The 21,804-nt window shown below is 40.2% G+C and overlaps 2 protein-coding genes across 3 annotated transcripts in view; both read right to left on the minus strand.

The window, feature by feature from the left end:
• Nucleotides 1-545, minus strand: part of GSDME (gasdermin E) — a 617,497-nt gene extending 616,952 nt beyond the window's left edge. Inside the window, exon 1 of one of the 2 annotated variants that reach the window (XM_086941684.1) lies at nt 360-545. In XM_086941684.1, coding sequence (XP_086797810.1) covers nt 360-435 — 76 coding nt within the window. In that variant the 5' untranslated portion in view covers nt 436-545. The remainder of the gene's footprint in view (nt 1-359) is intronic. The other variant, XM_086941686.1, reaches the window with a different exon arrangement.
• A 9,292-nt stretch (nt 546-9,837) lies between these two features.
• Nucleotides 9,838-21,804, minus strand: part of OSBPL3 (oxysterol binding protein like 3) — a 909,495-nt gene continuing 897,528 nt past the window's right edge. Inside the window, exon 24 of the mRNA XM_086941688.1 lies at nt 9,838-13,148. Coding sequence (XP_086797814.1) covers nt 13,052-13,148 — 97 coding nt within the window. The 3' untranslated portion in view covers nt 9,838-13,051. The remainder of the gene's footprint in view (nt 13,149-21,804) is intronic.

A 21,804-nucleotide genomic window follows, 5' to 3' on the forward strand; every position in this document is an offset into this window, starting at 1 on the left:
ATAAACCACGAAGTTTGGGAGAAGGGCAATGTCACGGTCTGCGCTGCAAATTACCAGCCAAAAGTGTTATCAAAACAGTGCGCAAAAACGGGGTTTCGTGTTATGCCAATACTCAACAGTTAGTGAAACTACTCGAAAATGATTTCTTACATTAGTTGGTTTCGGTTTCCTTTCCTGTTTACATAGTTGGTTGGGATCTTTTAGGCAATCTTTCACTTTGTATTTCTTTTGCACTGTATAGCGCAAACTTGACCGTCAGGTATTAGCGCTTTACACGAGCACCAGTTAATGCAACAGATGACCTGGAAAAGCGGAGACTGGCGACACGGCCTACTTTGCAAACCGTTAGAGACACTTACTCAGCCAGCTGCAAGAACACTCGGCACCGTCCGATCTGAGCAGCGCTGCGGCCGCAGTCCAGGACCATGACTGCATTCACGGCTGCACCCGAAGTGAGGGGACTGTAGTGCAGGGCGGCCGGCCAGGCTGCACAAACCACTACAGCGGCAGCGCTCGTCCGAATAAAATACAATTTAAAGTATGCCACGCCCAGGCCCTAGTTCAGTGCGCATGTCTGCTGACTGCGATTGTCTGAACAAATTAAATCATGAGAACCAGTCTTGACGCCATGTGACGTCAGTGACTTTGCGCGGTGAGGGACAAATATTGTAGTTAACCCTGGCTGAACCAGCAGTGAGGACTCCTGAGACGAAAAATACTGTCTGCCCCAAGTGCGCCTGCTGCAGTAAATGAGGTGATTATTTTTAGTTTGCCATAGAAGTGGAAACCGGTGGTGTAGACCCGGCCCTGATAGATAAGCGCCGGTGCTAAGCACCGGAAAGCACCGGCACAAATTAAGCACTGGTTGGACTGTTCCCATGAGGCACGGGGTCAGTCTGACCCTGTACCTCATGGGAACAGTCCAGCCTAAACTGTCAAGCCATGCCTTACCTGGACTGGAAACAAGCTTCCTAGGATCGGTTTCTGGCATTACAGTAGTCTTCAGCCAGGCTTGCTTGAATCCAGTGGCAAAGTGAGCAAGGGACTCACGTCTGAGCATACCCTGCCAACTTATGGCGAACAAAGCGGTACAAAAGGGGGTGGTGATGGACAGAGCATCTGAACCAATCAAACACTCACACCCAGTCAACAGATCTGGGTTGAATCCATTACCATTCTTTAGCCCACTCTGCCACCCCAGTTCAGACATGACCATATGCAAATCAGTCTGACCCTGTGCCTCATGGGAACTTGTTTCCGGTCCAGGAAGGCATGGCTTGGCAGTTCGGGCTGGACTGTTCCCATGAGGCACGGGGTCAGACTGATTTGCATATGGCCATGTCTGAACTGGGGAGGCAGAGTGGGCTAAAGAACGGTGATGGATTAAACCCAGATCTCTTGACTGGGTGTGAGTGTTTGATTGGTTCAGATGCTCCGTCCATCACCACCCCCTTTTGTACCGCTTTGTTCGCCATAAGTTCGCAGGGTATGCTCAGACGTGAGTCCCTTGCGCACTTTGCCACTGGATTCAAGTAAGCCTGGCTAAAGACTGCTTTAATGCCAGAAATCGGTCCTAGGAAGCTTGTTTCCGGTCCAGGGAAGGCATGGCTTGGCAGTTCGGGCTGGACGGTTCCCATGAGGCACGGGGTCAGACTGATTTGCATATGGCCATGTCTGAACTGGGGTGGCAGAGTGGGCCAAAGAACGGTGATGGATTAAACCCAGATCTCTTGACTGGGTGTGAGTGTTTGATTGGTTCAGATGCTCCGGCCATCACCACCCCTTTTTGTACCGCTTTATTGATAAAACAGCATTTTGGCAGTAAGCTCCCTCCTTCTTACACGTTTCAGCTCCTTCAAGCTTTGATCACAGGTGGGTAGTGTTTTAGCAGTGGTGTCACATGACTTTATGCATCCTATAGAACTACTCAGTTTCCCTGTAGTTCTCTCAATACTGCCAAGCCCAAAATGTACTTCATTTAAAAGCAGAAACTCTGTTTTTGTGTAAATACTACAATTCCATTTTCCCAATAAAGTTCAAATTTGGGGGACATTGCAGTCAAACTCTCATCTGCGAGTGCTTCCAATGTGCAAAATTGTCCAATGTTAAACAATGCAATACTGCCACTTGCTTGTAAACTTTATTCAACTTCTTGTGCCTTTCAATCCATAATGGTTGAAACAGTGTTTCTCCACATTCCCTTGCCACACAGGAACCTTCCCTTCAAATGTTGGATATTTCCATACCTCTTAAATCTGGTGTTCTCAGCGGGTGGGTAAGGCTCCCTCTTACACATCAGCTACCAGTAACTCCATGTCAGAGCCCTAACCTCCAAAGGGTGGCCTACGTGCTCATGGACGGCGTTCCCCTCATCAATCCAAATACCTTCCTTGTTGCCAGCAAAGAAACACACCACACACCTAGATCTACAGGATAACTGATGCTTTATTGATTAAACAGCATTTTGGCAGTAAGCTCTTTCCTTCCTTACGAGTTTCAGCTCCTTTAAGCATTGATCACAGGTGGGTAGCGGTTTAGCAGTGAGGTCACATGACTTTATGCATCCTGTAGTGGAGAAGTGTGGCTCAATGATTAGAGCGGCAGACCCTGATGCAGAGGTCTAGCCCGGGACCAGGGTTCAATTCCCCGCCTCGGCGGGTCTTGGGCTTAAAATTCCACAGACCTGATAATTCCCGCCTCAGTGCCTATTCCAATCATGGAGTCCCACTCTGCAACTCTGGGCAATAGCTTGCTTAATCTCCACAACGGCCCCCACAATGCTGAGGACGCCTGGCCTCCACCTTGGGGGTGGACAGGAGTGGACGACTCACAGGGAAAGCCAGGATGGGTTCCACAGTGGTATTCGTACAAGCGCCTTGAGACCCTTGCGGGTGAGTAGTGCGCTATACAAGTATCAATTTACATTTACATTTTATAGAACTACTCAGTTTTCCTGTCGTTCTCTCAATACTGCCAAGCCCATAATACACTTCATTTGAAAGCAGAAACTCAATTTTTATGTAAATACTACAATTCCATTTTCCCAATAAAGTCCAAATTTCGGGGACATTGCAGCTAATCTTTCATCTGCGAGTGCTTGCTTCCAATGTTAAACAATGCAATACTCCCACTTGCTTGCAAACTTTATTCAGCTTCTGTGTGCCTTTCAATCTGTAATGGTGGAAACAGTGTTCCTCCACATTCCCTTGCCATGAAGTACCTTCGCTTCAAATGTTGGATATTCCCATACCTCTTCAACCAGGTGTTCTCAGCAGGTGGGTCTGGCTCCCTCTTACACATCAGCTACCTGTAACTCAGTGTCTGAGCCCTAACCTCAAAAGGGTGGCCTCGGTGCTCGTGGACGGTGTACCCCACATCAATTCAAATACCTTCCTTGTTGCCAGCAAAGAAGCACACCACAAACCTAGATCTACAGGACAAACAATGCTTTATTGATAACAGCATTTTGGCAGTAAGCTCCTTCCTTCCTTATGGGTTTCAGCTCCTTTAAGCACTGATCACAGGTGGGTAGTGTTTAAGCAGTGGTGTCACATGACTTTATGCATCCTATAGAACTACTCAGTTTTCCTGTAGGTCTCTCAATACTGCCAAGCCCATAATGCACTTATTTTGAAAGCAGAAACTCAATTTTTGTGTAAATACTAAAATTCCATTTTCCCAATAAAGTCCAAATTTCTTGGACATTGCAGTTAAACTTTCATCTGCGAGTGCTTCCAATGTTAAACAATGCAATACTGACACTTGCTTGTAAACTTTATTCAGTTTCTGTGTGCCTTTCAATCTGTAATGGTGGAAACAGTGTTCCTCCACATTCCCTTGCCATGCTGTACCTTCCCTTCAAATGTTGGATATTTCCATACCTCTTAAACCTGGTGTTCTCAGCGGGCGGGGCAGGCTCCCTCTTACACATCAGCTACCAGTAACTCTGCGTCAGAGCCCTAACCTCCAAAGGGTGCCCTTGAGGATGGAGTCCCCCGCATCAATATATATATCTATATAAATATCTATATAAATATCGATATATATATGTATATATATATATATATTTATATTTACCTGGATGTGCGATTGAGATATTTTCTTCATATTCCCAATCTCTGAAATTGATAAACTCCTTACAATAGTGACCATAGCGAGGGGATAACGTGCCATATATATCCATCCATTAATAGCTTGATATGCTACATAATTATTTACTTTTGTGGCAATAGTCACCCTTTGCTACATTTTCCACTTTCCATGTTTGTATTATAGTGAAAGACTATTCTACCCAAAAGCAGGTTTCATATTATTATGTGAACAAAATGCACCACAAACTTACCTTTAGCATGTTTCACATATCCCCACTTCATACATTGGAAAAGCAATTTGAAAAAAAAAATCACCACCATTTAAAAGTGCAAATATTGCAGTTTAATCTCCATTTTGCATGCGGTTTGTATTAAAAGGTAATATGGGAAAGGTGGGACAAGCCTTAGTGCAAGATACAGATAAATGTGAATACAACAATAACAGTATTGTCAAACAAAGAAAGTATAATGATTTCTTACAAAGTATTCTCTTAATGTATAAGGCAGATAGGCAAATATGTTTACATGATCTAACATACAGTACAGAGACTATAAGAGGTAGAAAATATGACATCGCATTAAATGAAATAGTTAAGAAATATTTGTTTTTATTTATACAACAATGCCCACACATTCCATGTATTTCAAATACTTATGTTTTTTACAGTTAACATGCCTGTAACAAAATGCTATTTGATTAGATTTTTGGTTCCACTCTTGATGTTCATATTTCATGAAGTGAGGAGCCATGATTGTGCGTGTCATCCCTAAACAATACCCATACCAAGAGGCAGTCAACAAACTCAAATACAACCCTAACCAACAGAAGGAATCTGAATACAATATGTGCTTTTCTGTTCCTAAATGCATATAGTTGTGCGCAACGAGGAAGAGCACTATTTGGACTTACGATATCCTTTGGTCAGCGTGTATTAAAGCTACTGTATGTACAAACTAATATTTATTTTTTTACAATATAATGAAAACACAAACAGACTTCAGTGCCATATACTCCCCATAAATGCAACAGATTCATTGATTCAAAATGATACACTCACAGTAAAAAAAAACCAAAAACTTCACAGATAACTTTACATGCGTATGTTGTGAATAATGGAGACTTTAAAAATTAACATCTCACCACTGTTAGTAAACAAATTTGCTGTTTAACGTGATATTATGCATCATGATCACATGGAGAAAAAGCTACAATAGTTGCTATCAGGAATTGAGAAGGAGGAGAGGTTAAAACTAAACAAAGGCAACTAATGTTGTGAAAATGTTTGGGCATTGAGTGATTCTGAGAAAGATCGTTGCGGCATGGACAAGGAACAAACCAGAGATGAATCTCTTAGAATAGGATATTATGTAAATACCAGACACTGTGAAAAAAGTATAAAATGTCATTAATTGGAAAAAATATATTTTACTTACTAATCACAGTGGATGGTGGTGGCTACAGCTTGAACACCAATAGTAGTATTCTGTTATATTATACAGTATTAAAACAGTAGCTTTTGGAGCGTATAAAAACAGGTTTTATTTTTACTCGGTTTACTGTGTGAAGAATAATAAAAGGCTTAGCTGGAAGGATTAAAATATTTGACCTACAGGTTACACCAGATGTCAACAGCAATCAAAGAAGTTTCAAAGTTCCAAGAAAAGGAAAAGTAGTAAAACTCCCAAATTCCACTGCCCTCCTCTCATCCTACACCTACTTAACTTTCAGTTAAAATTTGACTTCCCATACAGCGCCCGACGAAAGGATCACAAGTTCTACATACCATTGGTCAAAGGATTTTAGCAGCTCAGTCCACATCAATGCATGTCACCATACAAATCACCATGCATTTTATTCTCTGGGGAGGTCATTTCAGTTGTCCCTCAAGACGTGGTTATTAATTCATTATTTTTTCACAATTACCTCACACCTCTAATTACACTTTCGCTTAATTATGGAGAATGTTTTTTCATTTACGACAATGAAACCCTACTCGTTCTACAACGAAAAACATGGATGAGTCCAGCAGGTCCAAGATTTGCTCAGTTTTTATCTTTCAGTACCTTAAAACCCAATCCTTCACAAACTGAAATTCTCCTTTTCCTCGGAGAACAAACCTCTTTGGACCTGCAGCCTTTATCGATTGACCAATGTCCCAGCCCTTCTACAGGGTGGACAATATAGGATTAGTATTAGATTCAGAGTTAATGCTCAGGCTATGGATTAAGTCAGACATTACTTCCTACTTATTTTAAATGTTTTTCTCTTCCCTGTATCAAGGTAAGGCTATAAAATGCTTTGTTTCGCCAGACTTCGCCATTGCTGTCATCCTAGACTTTTTAGGTTGCTCTAATGCATGCACAATGTGGCAGATTGGTTTCTGCTAAAATAAAGGAGATATGAATACCTAACCTGCACTTAATGACTTATACTGGCTTTGCACCCAAAAGAGCATTACATTTAAGACACTCTAGAGACAGTTAAACATTTTATGACAGTGTATCAAAATTAATTCAGGATATAGATCCAGTAATGTTTTGTTGATCGGTGGACGAATGTACACACTTAGAATAACTCACTCTAAAGGTCCTGCGTTGGTGGCAGAGCCTTCAGAGTACAAGTTGTGATGCTGCTGAGCACCCTCACTCTTCAACTGCACATTAAATCAAACCATCTTAATTCAGGTAAATGCCAATAGTCTGGCTTTTCGTTCTTTAACTTGCTGAACTTCAAATGTTTCCTTTATCTAGGAGATCCAGGAGACCACCTGGGTTGTAGGTGATTTGTGCAAATGAAAATAACATAACATTTGGACAAAAACTTTGGCAATTAAAGAGTGCTAACCCTCTATCATGAGTGTCATGCATACCACTGGACCCCTATTCTCTTTTCTATTCTTCCTTGGACCCAGGCTGCTCTTGAGCAGTTAGAAGCATTCCACTTGCTCTTCCTTTCTTGGTATAGCCTTAGTAGCAAACATTTTTATCACAAATAAGTGATGCACTTTAACTGCTAAAATTAGTTCGCAAATTTGCCTGAAACTTACTTAACATGGTCTTCTATGTACATACTAGGCCTTCAACAATAATCAAAGACCTCAGTATCTTAGTGACCAGTTAATTTCTGACACCCTGGGTAGAGCTCTGCAATCCTTTGACACTTAACTTGAATTCCTGCATCCCATGCTGCACACTCAGCAGGACATTCTTTTAGAGAGCACATTAGGTTTTCAACGATATTCGAAGACCTCGGTTTCACACTGATAAGTGGACTTCCGACACCCTGGGTCAAGCTCTGCAATCCTTGAACACTCTTCATTCCAAGGCACCCACTGAGTGGACATTCTTTTAGAGTTCTCAAACCCTTACACTGCAAAGGCTCTCTCTACTTTTTCTGTGGAAATAATGACAGAGCCACATTTAAGACCTGGGCTCAAAGAATATTTTCCTCAGTAGTAGTCAGTTTGGTGACGCCATGTTAGTTGATATTTATAAATTATACCCAACATAATATCCAACCTGGATCACACATTAAAAAGCTCACATGTGGACCTTATATGATGCACTGTCCCTGCCCCACATATAACTGTTATGAGGTAGATCTATAGGCAAGAACATGGGGCATCCACCACAAAGAGAAGTAACCCATCACTGCAAAAAAACATTAGCCGCACTCATTAAGTTGCACAATGGAATACAACAGACAAACATGAGTATCTCACAGTGTACCTCACAGATGATACAATAGTTCATATTAAACACAAAGGTTGAGACTTACACTCCTTAGGTGGAAGACTAATGATTTTAATAGTAGTCTGATCCGAAGGGTGATCAGGCGGCCTTTCAGATGTCTTGTATATTATGAGGAGATCACAATATACAGGACAAATAATATACTCCAATGATGTCATATTTAGATAGCTTTAAACGCGCTTTAAATGAAATATTTTATGCTGCGATCTGGTCTTCTCGGGTAGACAGTTAAGCACCTAAATGCAAGTGCATTTGATGTACAGATACTCCCTCTTTCTCCATTAACTATTATCTACAATTCATCAATTTTTTTAAAATATATGTTGCTTTACTTTACCAGTTCCAATTCTTGCTCCGCTTTGTTTTCTTCCCTACTGGTATTTGAAACATCACATAGAACATCACAATTTATGCCCAGTAAGAATTTCACCATTTACAGGGTTCTCTTTGTTCCCATTGCGTAAGAAGCGAGCCAAAGCAGGTATATTTTTGAGCTAGGAGTGACAATTTCTTACTGAAATAAAAGGTGTATATAACAAAAGTAGAACTAGGTGGGAGTAACAAGATAAAAACCTACTCTCATTGCCTTCTACCAAGTCACAACATATTATACTGTTTCTAATGCTGGCACCGGAGGTAAATGCAACAGTTAAAACAAAACATTGAATTTTGTAAATGGGTTATTTTCCAGTCTTATCAACTAAACACCCCAATTTGTGAACATTTGAAAAATTTGAATCAGGAAATCAGAGTCTGTATCAAATAACCTGGTTGGTACGATACAAAGCTAACATCAAGTACCACATAATTTACCACTGCTAAATTTGAATAATGCTGAAAAATTCTAATATTGCAGACACAAATCTGTTTAAGTGATCCACCTACTGGAGGAAACATTAGACAAAGTCTATCTATCATTACACACAGGTGATGCAGTTTTTATCAGTGATAATGTATAACTGTTTTGAAGGAAAAAATGCAAAAGTATTTGGTAACTTCCTGAAAAGTTAGGGAGAGCGGACAGTGTGACTTGTCAATTCTCATCTTTTTCATATTTCAGCTACAGTCAAAGACCATCCAGAATTTGTTCCAATTTCTTTATCCATTCTCTCCAGCAATATCATATTTCAATTTCTACCAACAAACACCTCCATGTTTTTAGGTGAAGATGTAGCCATTCTGTAGGTGTGCAACAACTCAACGGTTCTATATCTGTAATGTGATCAGGGCTAACTCATCAATTTATGAAATCTCCATAAGGTTTAAAGTTAACTTGACCATGCTTCTGTATGCATACTACAGCGACCATCTAAGTTCCTATTCAGCAAGGTAATTTATTGTGGCCATCATATTTCTCCTATCTTGGTTTTAATACATACTTTTGTATGAGTGCAACATCTTAAGAAAAACGTGGGAAAAAATGTGAATAATGGCTGATGGAACAGCTAGATGTTATTTACTCTGCAGAAAGTGATCAACAGTGTCAAAGGGACAGACTTCCACACAAGGAAAGCTTGAAAAAAGAAAGCTCTTTCACCACAACACATATTTACATATGTCAAACTGTATCATCTGTTTATTAGATGATGAGAAACTGCAACATGCTGTGCGGTTTGGTTGAAATTAGTATGAGTAGATGTGATCCATAATAATTAACATCTCAGTGAGCAATGTCCCTGGCCAACTACAGTTATCATAGTGGACTTCAGATATAATTGAGTATTGAGAAATGCAATATATAGTTATGGTGAGGTTTCTGCGGTAGAGGTTTAGTTTAATGTAATATGTATATAACTGGTTGGAGTTCCACTGTTGCTGCATTGCAGACTACATCTAACAACTTCACTAGCAGTACATAGATGGTTGTTCATGCAAGAGAGGTGCTGCCTTGATCTAGCCACTGCTACATCCTGCAGATTATGATGGCAAAGGCCAAGGCAAATGGGAAGGCACATGTTATTGAAAGTGGCATTGACAATTGGAGAGCTTTAAGGCAATTTAACGAGTAGTTTATAATAGGCTACATAAATGTATACATATTTATATAATTAAATTATTTATATATCAACATACACACATTTTGAAATCAGACAAAGGTCTGAAAGCAATCTGGCACTTTGGTCGCAAAGCATTTCAAATGACTTTATACATGTAGCTTTTTTTAAAAAAAAACATGCATATGAAGACAGACTCCAGACTAATTTTAAATTCATGCTTGTTGTGTTCATGACAAGTCTGACATTCGCATAATGTGGCAAGACAGGCAGATATATAGTGATTTAGATGAGGTGTTGTAGAAGTTGCCTCACACAGCACATGTCAATGTATGAAGTATGGTCTATATCGACTAGATTAGGAAGCAGAAAGGAATTAGGATTTTATTTTTTAGAGAAGAGCTGGTCTTTTACCCTTTTTATGTAATAATACTAGAGACTGACCATGTATGTCCTCGTCTGTAGCAGACCAATAGCAGGTTATAGGGTACTATTGCTCAAAAATGTCATATGGGGGTGTCTACTGATAGATTCATTCAAAATACCAAAATAGTATTAATATCAGAAAATTGATGAATGGCATTACAAGAGTATAATAATATTAGTAAATATCAGCAACATTAGGAACAGACATAATTTGAGCTCAGCCAGGGTGTATTTTTATATTAGATAATGGGATTTTCTTTGTACATTATTGATGTAAAGTTCACAAATTACTTGGATGGCGATGTTCTCAAGCAATTGCTAAACATGAAATGATACTTGAATGGTGTGAAATAAATGGAAGAAAAATTGCACTCTTCAGCGTGCCAAGCCCATACCATGGCAAAGCAAGAGGAGGGTACCACTCAGGTAAGAGATGTCAGTTTACCCATACAAGAAGCACCTGTGCTGAGAAAGGGGTCTGGCAACACCATTTGCCCTTCAGAAGCATATTTTACAACTCGCAGATATATCGAAGGCCCTGGCATGAACCAGTAAGTGGGCATTCCAACACACTCTGTGTGTATATCTTTCTTTAAATATCACATTGACGCCCTCTGGGGCTAAGTTGCGCGATACAAATCCTGCTTCATTCACATATGTTAGAAGTGCAGTGAAGAAAAGATAAAGAATATTTGAACTGCAATGACAAGTATATATTTCACACATGAGGTTCTGTGTGATGGGGGAACAGTGTGAATATGTGGCTGTGTTAAAGTGTCAAGTAGTTGGGGAGTTAATTTTAGAATACGATCAAAAGTATTTTAAATATAACTAACAAATGTGTACAGAGTACAATATCTATTAATGTGTAGGAGCAATGTTAATAATGTAAGGTGCTGTACTTTACTATTTTAAAAGTGAAAGGCTATTTTCAAATGTATCCGTTTTTAGTCACCCCATGCCATTTGTAATGAGCATTTTCCATTAGGAAATATAAGCAACATATCTATGCACTTCTCATGTTTCTTAAAAATATATTAAAAATGAATGAAAAGAGGACCAAGAAATAACAATTTTAACTCTTCTCAGCTTGCGTGGATGCTACGTACAACTCTCCTAAAGTGCTTTGTTGGAAATATCTAACAGAAAAGGATTAGCAGTGAGTGAGGGAAGCAGATGCAGCATATTGAGGAAGTAATTTTTTCAACCACATTAGACAAAGAAATAACTTATTTTGAAATATGTTTTTGTCCACTTAAAGGTTAGTTATTTAAAAGTAGATTTAACTTTTTCACATCATTGAAAGATTGGCATACACAGCATGGTTGCATGAAGGAATAGATGTATTCTCGAAGGATTCATATCTGGCTTTCACTGGTTTAACTTTGTACTGCAAATTGAGCAGCAGAGATGAATGATTTTGCAGAGGAACAAATAAAGAGAACAAAGTATATATATTCAGTCACTGAAAAGAGTTGTATAGAGATGCTCACAGTATACTACCCCATAGGTAGGCAAATTCACCAGTTAAAGGTGCCTGTGCAATATTAATAGTTAAACTTTCTCACATTGTGAGCCTATGTGTGGTTATCAGTAAATTGCAGTGAATGGGTGCAGATTACCTAGGCTTGCTACAGTTTTTTGGCTTACCTGTGGAACTTTAATTTATTGTAATCTTAACATTCTTCTCGCCATACAGGTTTATTTAAAGGTATCTTTGTGACCCAAATCCAGATTCCTGCCCCTTTACTATACTTTGATATTCCCTTAAAAGCTCTTCAGCAACATAACAACAAAAAAAAGAATGTCTCAAACACATTTTGGAAAAAAAATCGTGTAGGCATATAGAGAGGGTTCAAGGATAGACATAATTACAAACTGATTTTGAAAGAGGATCTGGGTTGGGTCTAAGTCTGGAGCCCTATTGCCAATTGGTATGTTAAATTCCAATAGCATCCAGACAGATATTGTGGAGATCTGCTACTAAAAGCATATTAAATTCAGTGAAGTAATGTTAAATCATTTTAAGCCGTGTGGGAAATATAGTGCTCCTATAGTTTGAATGGAAAACAACTGTTGTGGAACCATCTCCATCTTTTCCCCGGTTAGACCAACCTCTACTAAATTAACAAAATTCAGAGTGACCCAAATTCTCTTTTGAGAGGCAGCAAATATGCAGAGAGAGACCAAATGTTCCAAGTCATCAAAGGTCAGTAAAAGTATATCTACATGTGTACTTTTAACATGAAATATAGATAATGCACTATGAGGTTAAAATATGGAATGCAAGGGAATACTGTCACACCTTAGAAGTAAGAATATGATGGAATTCCTGTGAATTAGATGTTTTGAAGCTTCAGTAAAAAGTTAAATTCTTGATGTATATATTTACAAACAAACACACATGGAGAAAAACATAAGTTGTAATTTGATTAAAGAGTTTCATATGTACACTTTTTTTTAGGAGAAACACCGCAAAAGGATATATTCCACTTTCTGTCACAAGAAGTTTCACTATTCCAAGGCATCCCAACATCAAAAAAGAATTCAGTTTTGCCACATTCTTTATGTATTGTCTTTTTCTGAAGGACCTGTTGGGTCAGTGTTCAGTTAGAGTACTCATTTTCTTCTGCATTTAGCACTGTTGAAATGACCATGGTGGAACTGTCAACGATAATATGCCAACAATTCTTAATATGGTAGTCTTCATGTGCTATATTAGTAACATGTTTGCCTAGTATCTTTTATGGCACACATATAAGAAGCACCCTGTAGCACTGCTGTCCTTCACCAAAGGATGAAACAGTCCAACTTGGCGAAACCTGGTTCTTTTCTCAGGTCCCAGTACGTTTCAGTGCTCACCCAGGATTCATCAGTAGATTTTCTGCAGATGATTGAGAAATGTAATTAGCGCACATAGTAATCTATACTTTACGCAAGAATACATAATTGTCATCCATGCCTGGAACTTGGAAAGGGACATCCATGTCAAATAATCTTCAGTGAAACCAATCTTTAGCTTTCAAATGAAAAATATATCCTTGGTATCAGGGTAGCTCTTGCCACAAAACAAATTTACTGGAGCCCTATGTTTCTAACAAAGTGTTGTTCCCTTGTTACTATATTTTAACAGAGTTTTATACATAGCTATATTAGCTTTCAACACATAAAATGTGTATTCTCTTATTTTGGAATGACCCTTTGATTCACAATTCGTAGATCGCTCAGACATGACCACCCCTTCCTTCTCATTTACCCCCTTCAGTCAACCTCTCTTAGCTGTGAGTGCTAAAGTGTTCGCCCCTTATCCTCGACAGTGTTTCAACCTTCGAAAGGTTAGCAGTTTATATTTCCTTTATAATGCAATAGTTAGCCGCTCTGTGGCATATATTGGATAGATTACACTAACGTGCATATTTCCATTCTGTGCATCTGAAAACCATTACAAAAATCGTCATTATGCCCAATTCACATGATTGACCAATAATTACTATGGGGTACAAGCATTGAGCTGTATAGTGTATTTTTTAACGCTATGTACATTTTTACACCTTTGTACAGTACTCTGATGCACTGAAGAGTTCATGATTAAATAAATGCAAAACTTAGTATGCTGGTAACATGAAATTTCCATCTAATACACAACACAGCAGTAAGCTTAATCTACGAAATTGAAAGTCTACTACCTATGTAGTTGTTTGTTTCCTCAATAACCTTTCTTTCAAAACTAGCTGCATAAACAAAGCATTTTGAAAGCATATCAACCCTAGAAAAAGTTTTAATAATTGAAGTTATGTCAGTTGGACATTATAGCTCAATTAACAAGGTACCACTATCAGAGTCCAGAAAGATCTATCCCTTGCTTTTCACCAACTTCTCTGACCAATTCTTCATCTCCATCAAATTTTCTAATCTAGCCTAAAAACTAAATACTTAAAGCAGAAATAGACTTCTTTTTTTAAACTAAGGAACAGGGTACAGAGCACCAAGCACAAAAACCTGGGAATCAGTAGAATTTGCATTGCAACTTCATTAATAGATTATCAATAGTAAAGGCCAGGAATGGAAGAGACAAAAATATCAGGAGACGACTCTTATTGTATGTTTAAAAAGGTAATCCGCTTGTTCCAGATGCAATTACATTTACTTAAAGTGCCTAGCAGTTAAATGTTCCATGTCTAAAACTAAACTTAAATCTCCCCATCATTCCGAACAAGTTGGGGCTGAGCAATTTTTCCCGTTTTTAGCAATAAGCTGACATTCAGTAGACATAGAAAAAGAAAACTATATCATCATAATGTAAGCTAAGGAGAATAATATATGAGTCCGAAGTAACCTGCAAGCTGTTGGCTTAATTTCTGGAATAAGCTTTGTTGATGTAGTGGTAAAGTCTGTGTTGCTTCTTGCAGGAGACCGTGTGTAATATGTACGTATTTAAAAACCATTTACTTGTAGGCCAACTAAGTCTTGCAGCTGGTGAAAAGGTTTCAGTGTTTGACCCTGACACAAATCTTTTAACTGAGTAATTCCTAATTTTTGTAACTTCTGAAAAGATTTATCCTAGAAAACAGAAGTCAAATCTGAATTACCACATATTGCAGTAAAGTGACAAACTCAGGAATGTGCAATATAATCTTACATGCCAAATCTTACACGTGTTCTTGCGTCTTTCATTTTCTCAAAATAATTTGGATCACCAAATTTGCTGTTGGCATCACCTTAACCATTAGGTCAGCAACCTGACTGATGATCGCTTAAGTAAAGAAATCTTAGAATTGTCTCCCCAATTTAGGGACTTATTCTGCCACATGAAACATGAGATCAAGGCATCCAGTTTTTTTTTTTAACTAAGTGGCTGGTACATAGTGTGTTAGCGTGTGCAACAAAAACAAACAATTTGGCCATATGGTAATTTTAACCAGGCCAATTCAGCTAAATAATGAAATACGTAAGTGTTTCCAATTTTGTAACTGTGCCTTGGTTTGGTAAAAAAGGGTGTAGTTTTATTCAAAACACTGCTCTAGATTTGCAGTGCGAGTAATACCAAGATAAAGGGTCAAGAGTGTTTCCCTCGGATCATTAGCTAGAGCGCCTCCTGCCATAATAATCTGTGTGTTAGTGGTGTTGAGTTTACATCCTGAGGTAGAGATGACATCAGCAGCAGTTTGCTTCATAATATTGATGAAAGGATTTAGTGGGGATGGAAACACGGCAGTCTTCAGAAGACACTGCAACTGAGATTGGAGCAGTAAGATTTTTGATTGGTGAAAAAAAGTCTGAAGTCTTCTAACCTGCACATAATGTTTTTATAGAAAGGACAGTTCTGTCTGATGCCGTGCTGAAGAATAGCATAATATATATTACCATTATTACAGTTGGAGAAAGATACAAGGTCTGAATCCATCTCATCTAAGCAGGATGTAAGCTTTTATTGTTTAAAGCATCTCGCATAGAACTCCCAAAACACCCGGTCAAGGTTTTTTCTGCTTTTAGCAATAGTGGTTTTCCTGCAAGGTTCATATTGAAGGTGGTACTTTTTATATGTATTATGTATAAAACAGCATTGCATAGCAGAAGTTAGAAAGGTGGTGACTGCATTCAAGTCCTGGCTAGGATGTCTAACTATTTTAGAGCTGGAATTCAGGAAAGAAATTGGTTTGTAGGACCTGCAGTCTGGTCAGATCCTTATTAAAAAAAAACCTTTATTAAAAACAGCTAGAGCAAGAATCAGGAATTTTTATATTCAATCTAATTTCTTTAAGATTTTATAAATGGAGAGGAGCTAATACTTCTATGTATAATGTATAGGTCTCTAATGGTATATTGTCTGGAACAGTTGTAATCCCAGAATGTGGATTGCATTATGAAGGTTATGACATTGTCTAAAGTAAAGTCTGCGGACAATTTATGACTTTTGTAAACAATGCGAAGGTTCATACTGTCAGGAAAATTATGAGCCTTTTGAACAGTAACTTCTTTACCATTTTGATATTGAGTTGAATAATATTTGTTCAGAGACTAGCAGGAATTTGTTAAGATTCTGCGTGATCTCTCCTGATTTATCTATTATTGCTGTATAAAGCTTTTAGGTTGACTGTTCATAAATAAGTGCAGACTTCCAATTTTTTCCCCAGTTTCAAACACTTTATATTTTGGGATAGGGCCATTTTGTTAAGTTTAGCACAGTGAAAATCTTTGATATGTTCCCCTAAAGTGCTAATATCAAAAGATGTAGATTTTGAGTTTTATTAATTACTTGTTGCATATGTATGGAAATTAAATTCTCTAATTTGTCTGTCTTTTTCCAACTGAGCAGCCTTGAAAATCCGGGTCAAAAATGATTGTCATGCTTCGAATGTAAGCTTTATTATGTCACTGCATCCCAACAACTTTAAGGTGTAGCAGTACCTTGGTTAATTCCACTTTATTCCTAAAATAATTATTAAAAAACTAAGGGCCAGATGTACGACCATTGTTAGAGGTTTCAAATGGGAAATCAGCCAATTTGCAACCTTAAGAAAGGGTTGTAGCATGCGCCAAATCTATTTTGCGAGTCGGTAAAATAGTTTTTGTGAGTCGCTATTAGAAAGGTGTGTACCAAGAGCATTCCTTCCTAATAGCGAGTCGCAGAGGATGTAAGATTGTTTTGCGTCTACAAACACAGTTGCAAAACTATCACATTTACCACAAATTTCAAATTGGTGGTAAGGCCGTCGCGAATGGCAAGGGTTCTCTAGGGGACCCCTTCCCCATTGTGATTGTCAGAATTTGTTTTTTTTTCAGAGCAGGCAGTGGTCTCAGGGACCAGTAACTGCTCTTAAAAAATGAAACTGAAAAGTTTCCTGTTTATTTTTTAAATGCATCCTGTTTTCATTTAAGGAAAGCTGGTTGCATAAAAAAACTGCTTTATTGAAAAAGCAGTCACAGACATGGTGGTCTGCCGACCCCAGCAGGCCACCATCCCTCTGAGTGCCGGCCCTTTCCCAATGGATCTCAAAATGCGACCTGGCTCATGAATATCAATGAGGCAGGTCCCATGCAACCCATTTGGGAGTCGCAAACAGTGTCTCAAACACTGTTGTAGATCAGTGTTTGCATCTCACAATTGGAGTCTCGAAAAAAATGCAAATTGCGAGTTGCCAACATTGAGGTTCGTACATCTAGCACTTAGAACCTGATTTAGATCTTGGCGGATAGGGAACTCCATCACAGTCCGCTGGAATGTAAATCCTATTCGATATATTGGAATTTATATTTCGTCTGACATGATAACCGTCACCATTGTGACGGAGTAACCCATCTGCCAAGATCTAAATGAGCCCCTAAGTTCCTAAAAGAGAACATGGAAAATTCCAGTTATTTATTTGGCAAATTTAATTTTTTGTCATTTACGTTTGGGTGAATTGTTGGGTGATCAGAATACATAGCTGTGCTCTCATCATAAATATCCATGCTAACAAAAAAACAGGTTGATTCACAAATATTTTCTTTGACTTTTGATTAGCATGTAGATTTGCTTTTTAATGGATGATTAAGTCACCAGGTGTCGATGAACCCTAGAATGTTCTTAAGCGTGTTAAAACTAGATCAAGAGTTTTTCATACAGCCCATGTGAGCACATGTATCTAGGAGAGTATCGAAGAAGCATTAAAATCTCTGCTAATGATAACTGAGCCCAAGAAATGCTATAATACCAGAGAGTGGTTTATGAAGAATTTAGTAATATCAAAGTTGGGGGCTTCTAACGAGAGAAGACTAATGCAGTTGTTTCCCCATGGATGCTATTTATACCATCACTCAACAACCGTCCTTATCAGCTCAATGAGGTCAATTTATAGATAATATTTAAAATAATGATAGAGACCGCATTTACGTCTGGAGGTTGAGGAGCTCATCGCTTTCTGGGTAGAGCGGATAATTTTCTGTACTTACCTTTGAGACTCTTCCCAGGAGAGGAGTCTCTTGAAGGCATAGGGTAATGGAAGATATAGTATATCAGGTTTTATAAGCAAAGCCCTTTTAATGGACTTCCTAATGCCATTGACACTCCAATTTAGCAAAGCAAGAAAGTGTAATCTCAGTGAAGTATTTGTTACCGGTTTTCTGATATTTGTTGCTAAATTTGTTTGATAGCCCTCCAGTGTGTCACACTCCCATTCCACCTCCCCTCATCCAAGCCTCATGTCACAGCCATTTGGCTGCTGTGTCCCTAATGTTCCACTTCCCCATCCTAGCCCCACACCCTGCCACTCCTGATCCTCCATTACTTAATTGGCTAGAGAGTAGGGGGCCTCCCCTGCCCCTTTTGGATGTATTGGTATACATCCTAATAATACAGTGGACCTACAGCTGCATGTCCCGCAGTCAAGAATAAATCAGCATTCATTAAACCATTTTCAAAATAGCATAAATAAATGTTACCAAGACTTGTCTATATGTAAGCATTATTAATTGTGTCCGGATAGAAAAGCTCAGGTTGAAATACATCCATAAAAATCTGGAAGGATTCTTGCCAATTAATTTTGAGCAATGGATGGCCGCTAGGGAACAGAATTCTGAAATTAAATTATTTCTAAGAATAGAATGGGAAAAAAAACTCCAAAGGCTTTTATTTGATATTGAATTCTTGAAAAAAGATGATGCTGGTGCGTGGGCTGTTACTAGTCCGAGGTGTGCAAATTGTTACTTTGTATGCTCCGGCTATGGAAAGGGGTTTTTCCTAGAAAGAACTGACCTGGTCCTCGTTGGCTGAAGAGGTCTGTGATGCCATGAATAATATTGGAATTTACATCCCTCTACGTTCCATTTAGGAATGCCTACAATTCTTTTTTTTTTTTACTCTTTTTATTTGCAAAAATCAAGCTCAAATGCAAGCAAACATCAGGGTCACATCCAAGGCATGCACAGAACGTACAGATATTGTAGAGAATCATCTGGGTTACAGCATCGTCAAAGTCACATACAAAATTCAGGATAAACATAATTTACCATGGTTACAAATCGATTAGCTCTTCGTCACATGCAAAAAAGGCGGTTCACAAATGTTCCCTCTATATTCGTTCCATTTAGACCATATTGCCACCCATTTCCTCGGGCACCCCCGAGCCACATACACTGTTTTCTCCTGGAGCATGCTCCAGTATATATCCTTTTTCCAGGAGCCAAGAGTAGGTGGTGCCTCCGCCCCCTCAGTCGTGCAATATTCCGTTTAGCGATCGCCAAACCTAGTGTGACCCACAGTTTCCCTTTAGGTGAGAGGTCCGTGGGCTCCCATATATTGAGGAGACACCTCTTTGCCTCAGATCGCAGCTCCACTCCCCACACCTCACTCATACAGTGCAACACCCAGGACCAGTAGGCCTGTATATCCCGGCATTCCCATATTTTGTGCAGGAAGGTGCCAAGCTCCCCACACCCTCTGTGACCGAGCCCATCCTCACTTCCGCCCATCAGTACCAGCCTCGTTCCAGACATATAACATCGGTGCAGGATTTTCAATTGGATAAGGCGTAATTTGGCTGATATTGCTCTCTCTCTGGGGGTGCTAGTGCTGCACACCACTCCTCGTCATCAAAGTCCATCCGCCTCCCACTTTCCCCTCAGGACCCTCAGCAGATCTGGTGTGTGGTTTATGAGTTTCTTATATGTTAGGGAGATGGCTTTCTCGGGAGGTGGCCATCTAGTAGCCTGTCCTCCAGGGGTAAGGACTCTGGGGGTTGGGTCCCTGGGGGGATATTAGTCTGGAGTGCGTGTCTGATTTGAAAGTAGCGAAAGTATTCTGTCTGGGCCAAGTCATATGTTTGCAGTAGCGTATCAAATGTTACTACCCCATTCGGGCCCCATAGATCTTTGACTTGCGAGATCCCAATCAGGTTCCAGTTCCGAAACCCTTTGGTTTGTCGAAGTGAGCTGAGTCTCTCGGAGGCCCAGAGCGGTGTTGCTAGAGTAAGTTTCCCACCCACCCCAGTTACTTCTGCGCGTCGTGCCAGAGTTGGACCGAGTGCTTGGTGGGGCCTGTGAGACGATATCTACCCGGACGTGAATAAAGAGCAACTTCGTAGTTGCCCCCTGGCAGGAGCCACCAATCCATCTCTTATCCCGGGTCATTCCCCACACAGTACGTGCCCTGGTTGACGGCTGAGAGGTGTTTGCCCAGTAATATTTCCTGATATCGGGAAGTCCTATACCCCCATAAAACCAGCCCAGTGTCAGTTTTTGCAGCGATATACGGGGCAGGCCATTCTAGAGGAGGTCTCGCTGAGTTGTCTCTATAGCAGCAAAGTATCTCTGGCGCACCAAGTCTGGGTAATTTTGGAGGACATATAGGAATCTTGGCAGCGCCATCATTTTGAACAGCGCTGCCCGCCCCAGCAGGGACAAAGGGAGGGTTTTCCATGTGGCCGAGTCCCTCTGGATCCGCTGTAGGGGCGGCAGAAGGTTCCTCTCATATCTGAGGGTCTGGTCCTGAGTGATGAAGACCCCCAAGTATGTGAAGCCCTCTTAAACTATTTGAATCGGGCACCCTCCCAGAAGTGGGGGGGTGGGGGGGGGTTACCCTGAAGGACATACAGAAGGGATTTACCCCAGTTAATACTGTAACCGGAATATTCGCCAAATTCTGTGTAAATATCCAACGCCCGCACAATGGATTTCCCCGGTTTAGTAAGATAAAGGAGGATGTCATTCGCGTAGATCGAAATTCTATCCTCCCACCCCGCTGCCCATCGTATTCCTGCCAGGGAGGAAGTTTGCCGAATCCAGGCCGCGAGCGGCTCCAGGGAAAGGGCAAACAGCAAGGGCGAGAGGGGGCACCCCTGTTGAGTCCCCCGTTCCAACTCAAAGACATCAGAGACCTTAATGTTGACTACTAATTGCGCCTGCGGCTTCGTGTATAAAAGACGTACCCAGCTCACAAATTCCAGGCCAAATCCTAGCGTTCGTAAAGCAGCCCACATGTACTGCCACTCCATGGTATCGAATGCCATAGCCGCGTCCAACAACACTACTACTGCGTCCTCGCGCAGCCGATGGCTGCTACCCAGCACTCCATGCAGACGGCACAGGTTAAGTGCCGTATTGCGGTGTGGCATAAAGCCAGATTGATCTAGGTGCACTAATGCATGCAGGATGGGTTTAAGTCTATTAGCTAGTACTTTTGCTAGGATTTTAGGCTCCGCGTTGAGCAACGAGATCGGCCTGTAAGAGGTACAGACGTCTTTGGGTTTTCCTTCTTTTAGAATAGCCACAATCGTGGCCGTTCGTTGGTCTACCGGCAATACTCCCTGCGCCCTGCTGTCTTCAAACATCCGCTGAAGGGGTGTTCCCAGGCCACCAGGTTTGAGCTTGTAAATTTCCACTGGCAGACCGTTAGGCCCGAGGGCTTTCCCCAAGCGTAGATCATGGATGGCTTGTGTCAACTCCTCTGTCCCTATCGGTGCCTTAAGAGTTTCCCGCTGTTCTGATGTTAAGGTGGGGAGAGTAATGCTGCTCAGGAAAGCCATTGATTCCTCCTCTGATCGCTCTGACTTCTTAGTATAGAC

Source organism: Lissotriton vulgaris, chromosome 10 (assembly GCF_964263255.1).
Source record: "Lissotriton vulgaris chromosome 10, aLisVul1.2, whole genome shotgun sequence".
Classification (NCBI taxonomy): domain Eukaryota; kingdom Metazoa; phylum Chordata; class Amphibia; order Caudata; family Salamandridae; genus Lissotriton; species Lissotriton vulgaris.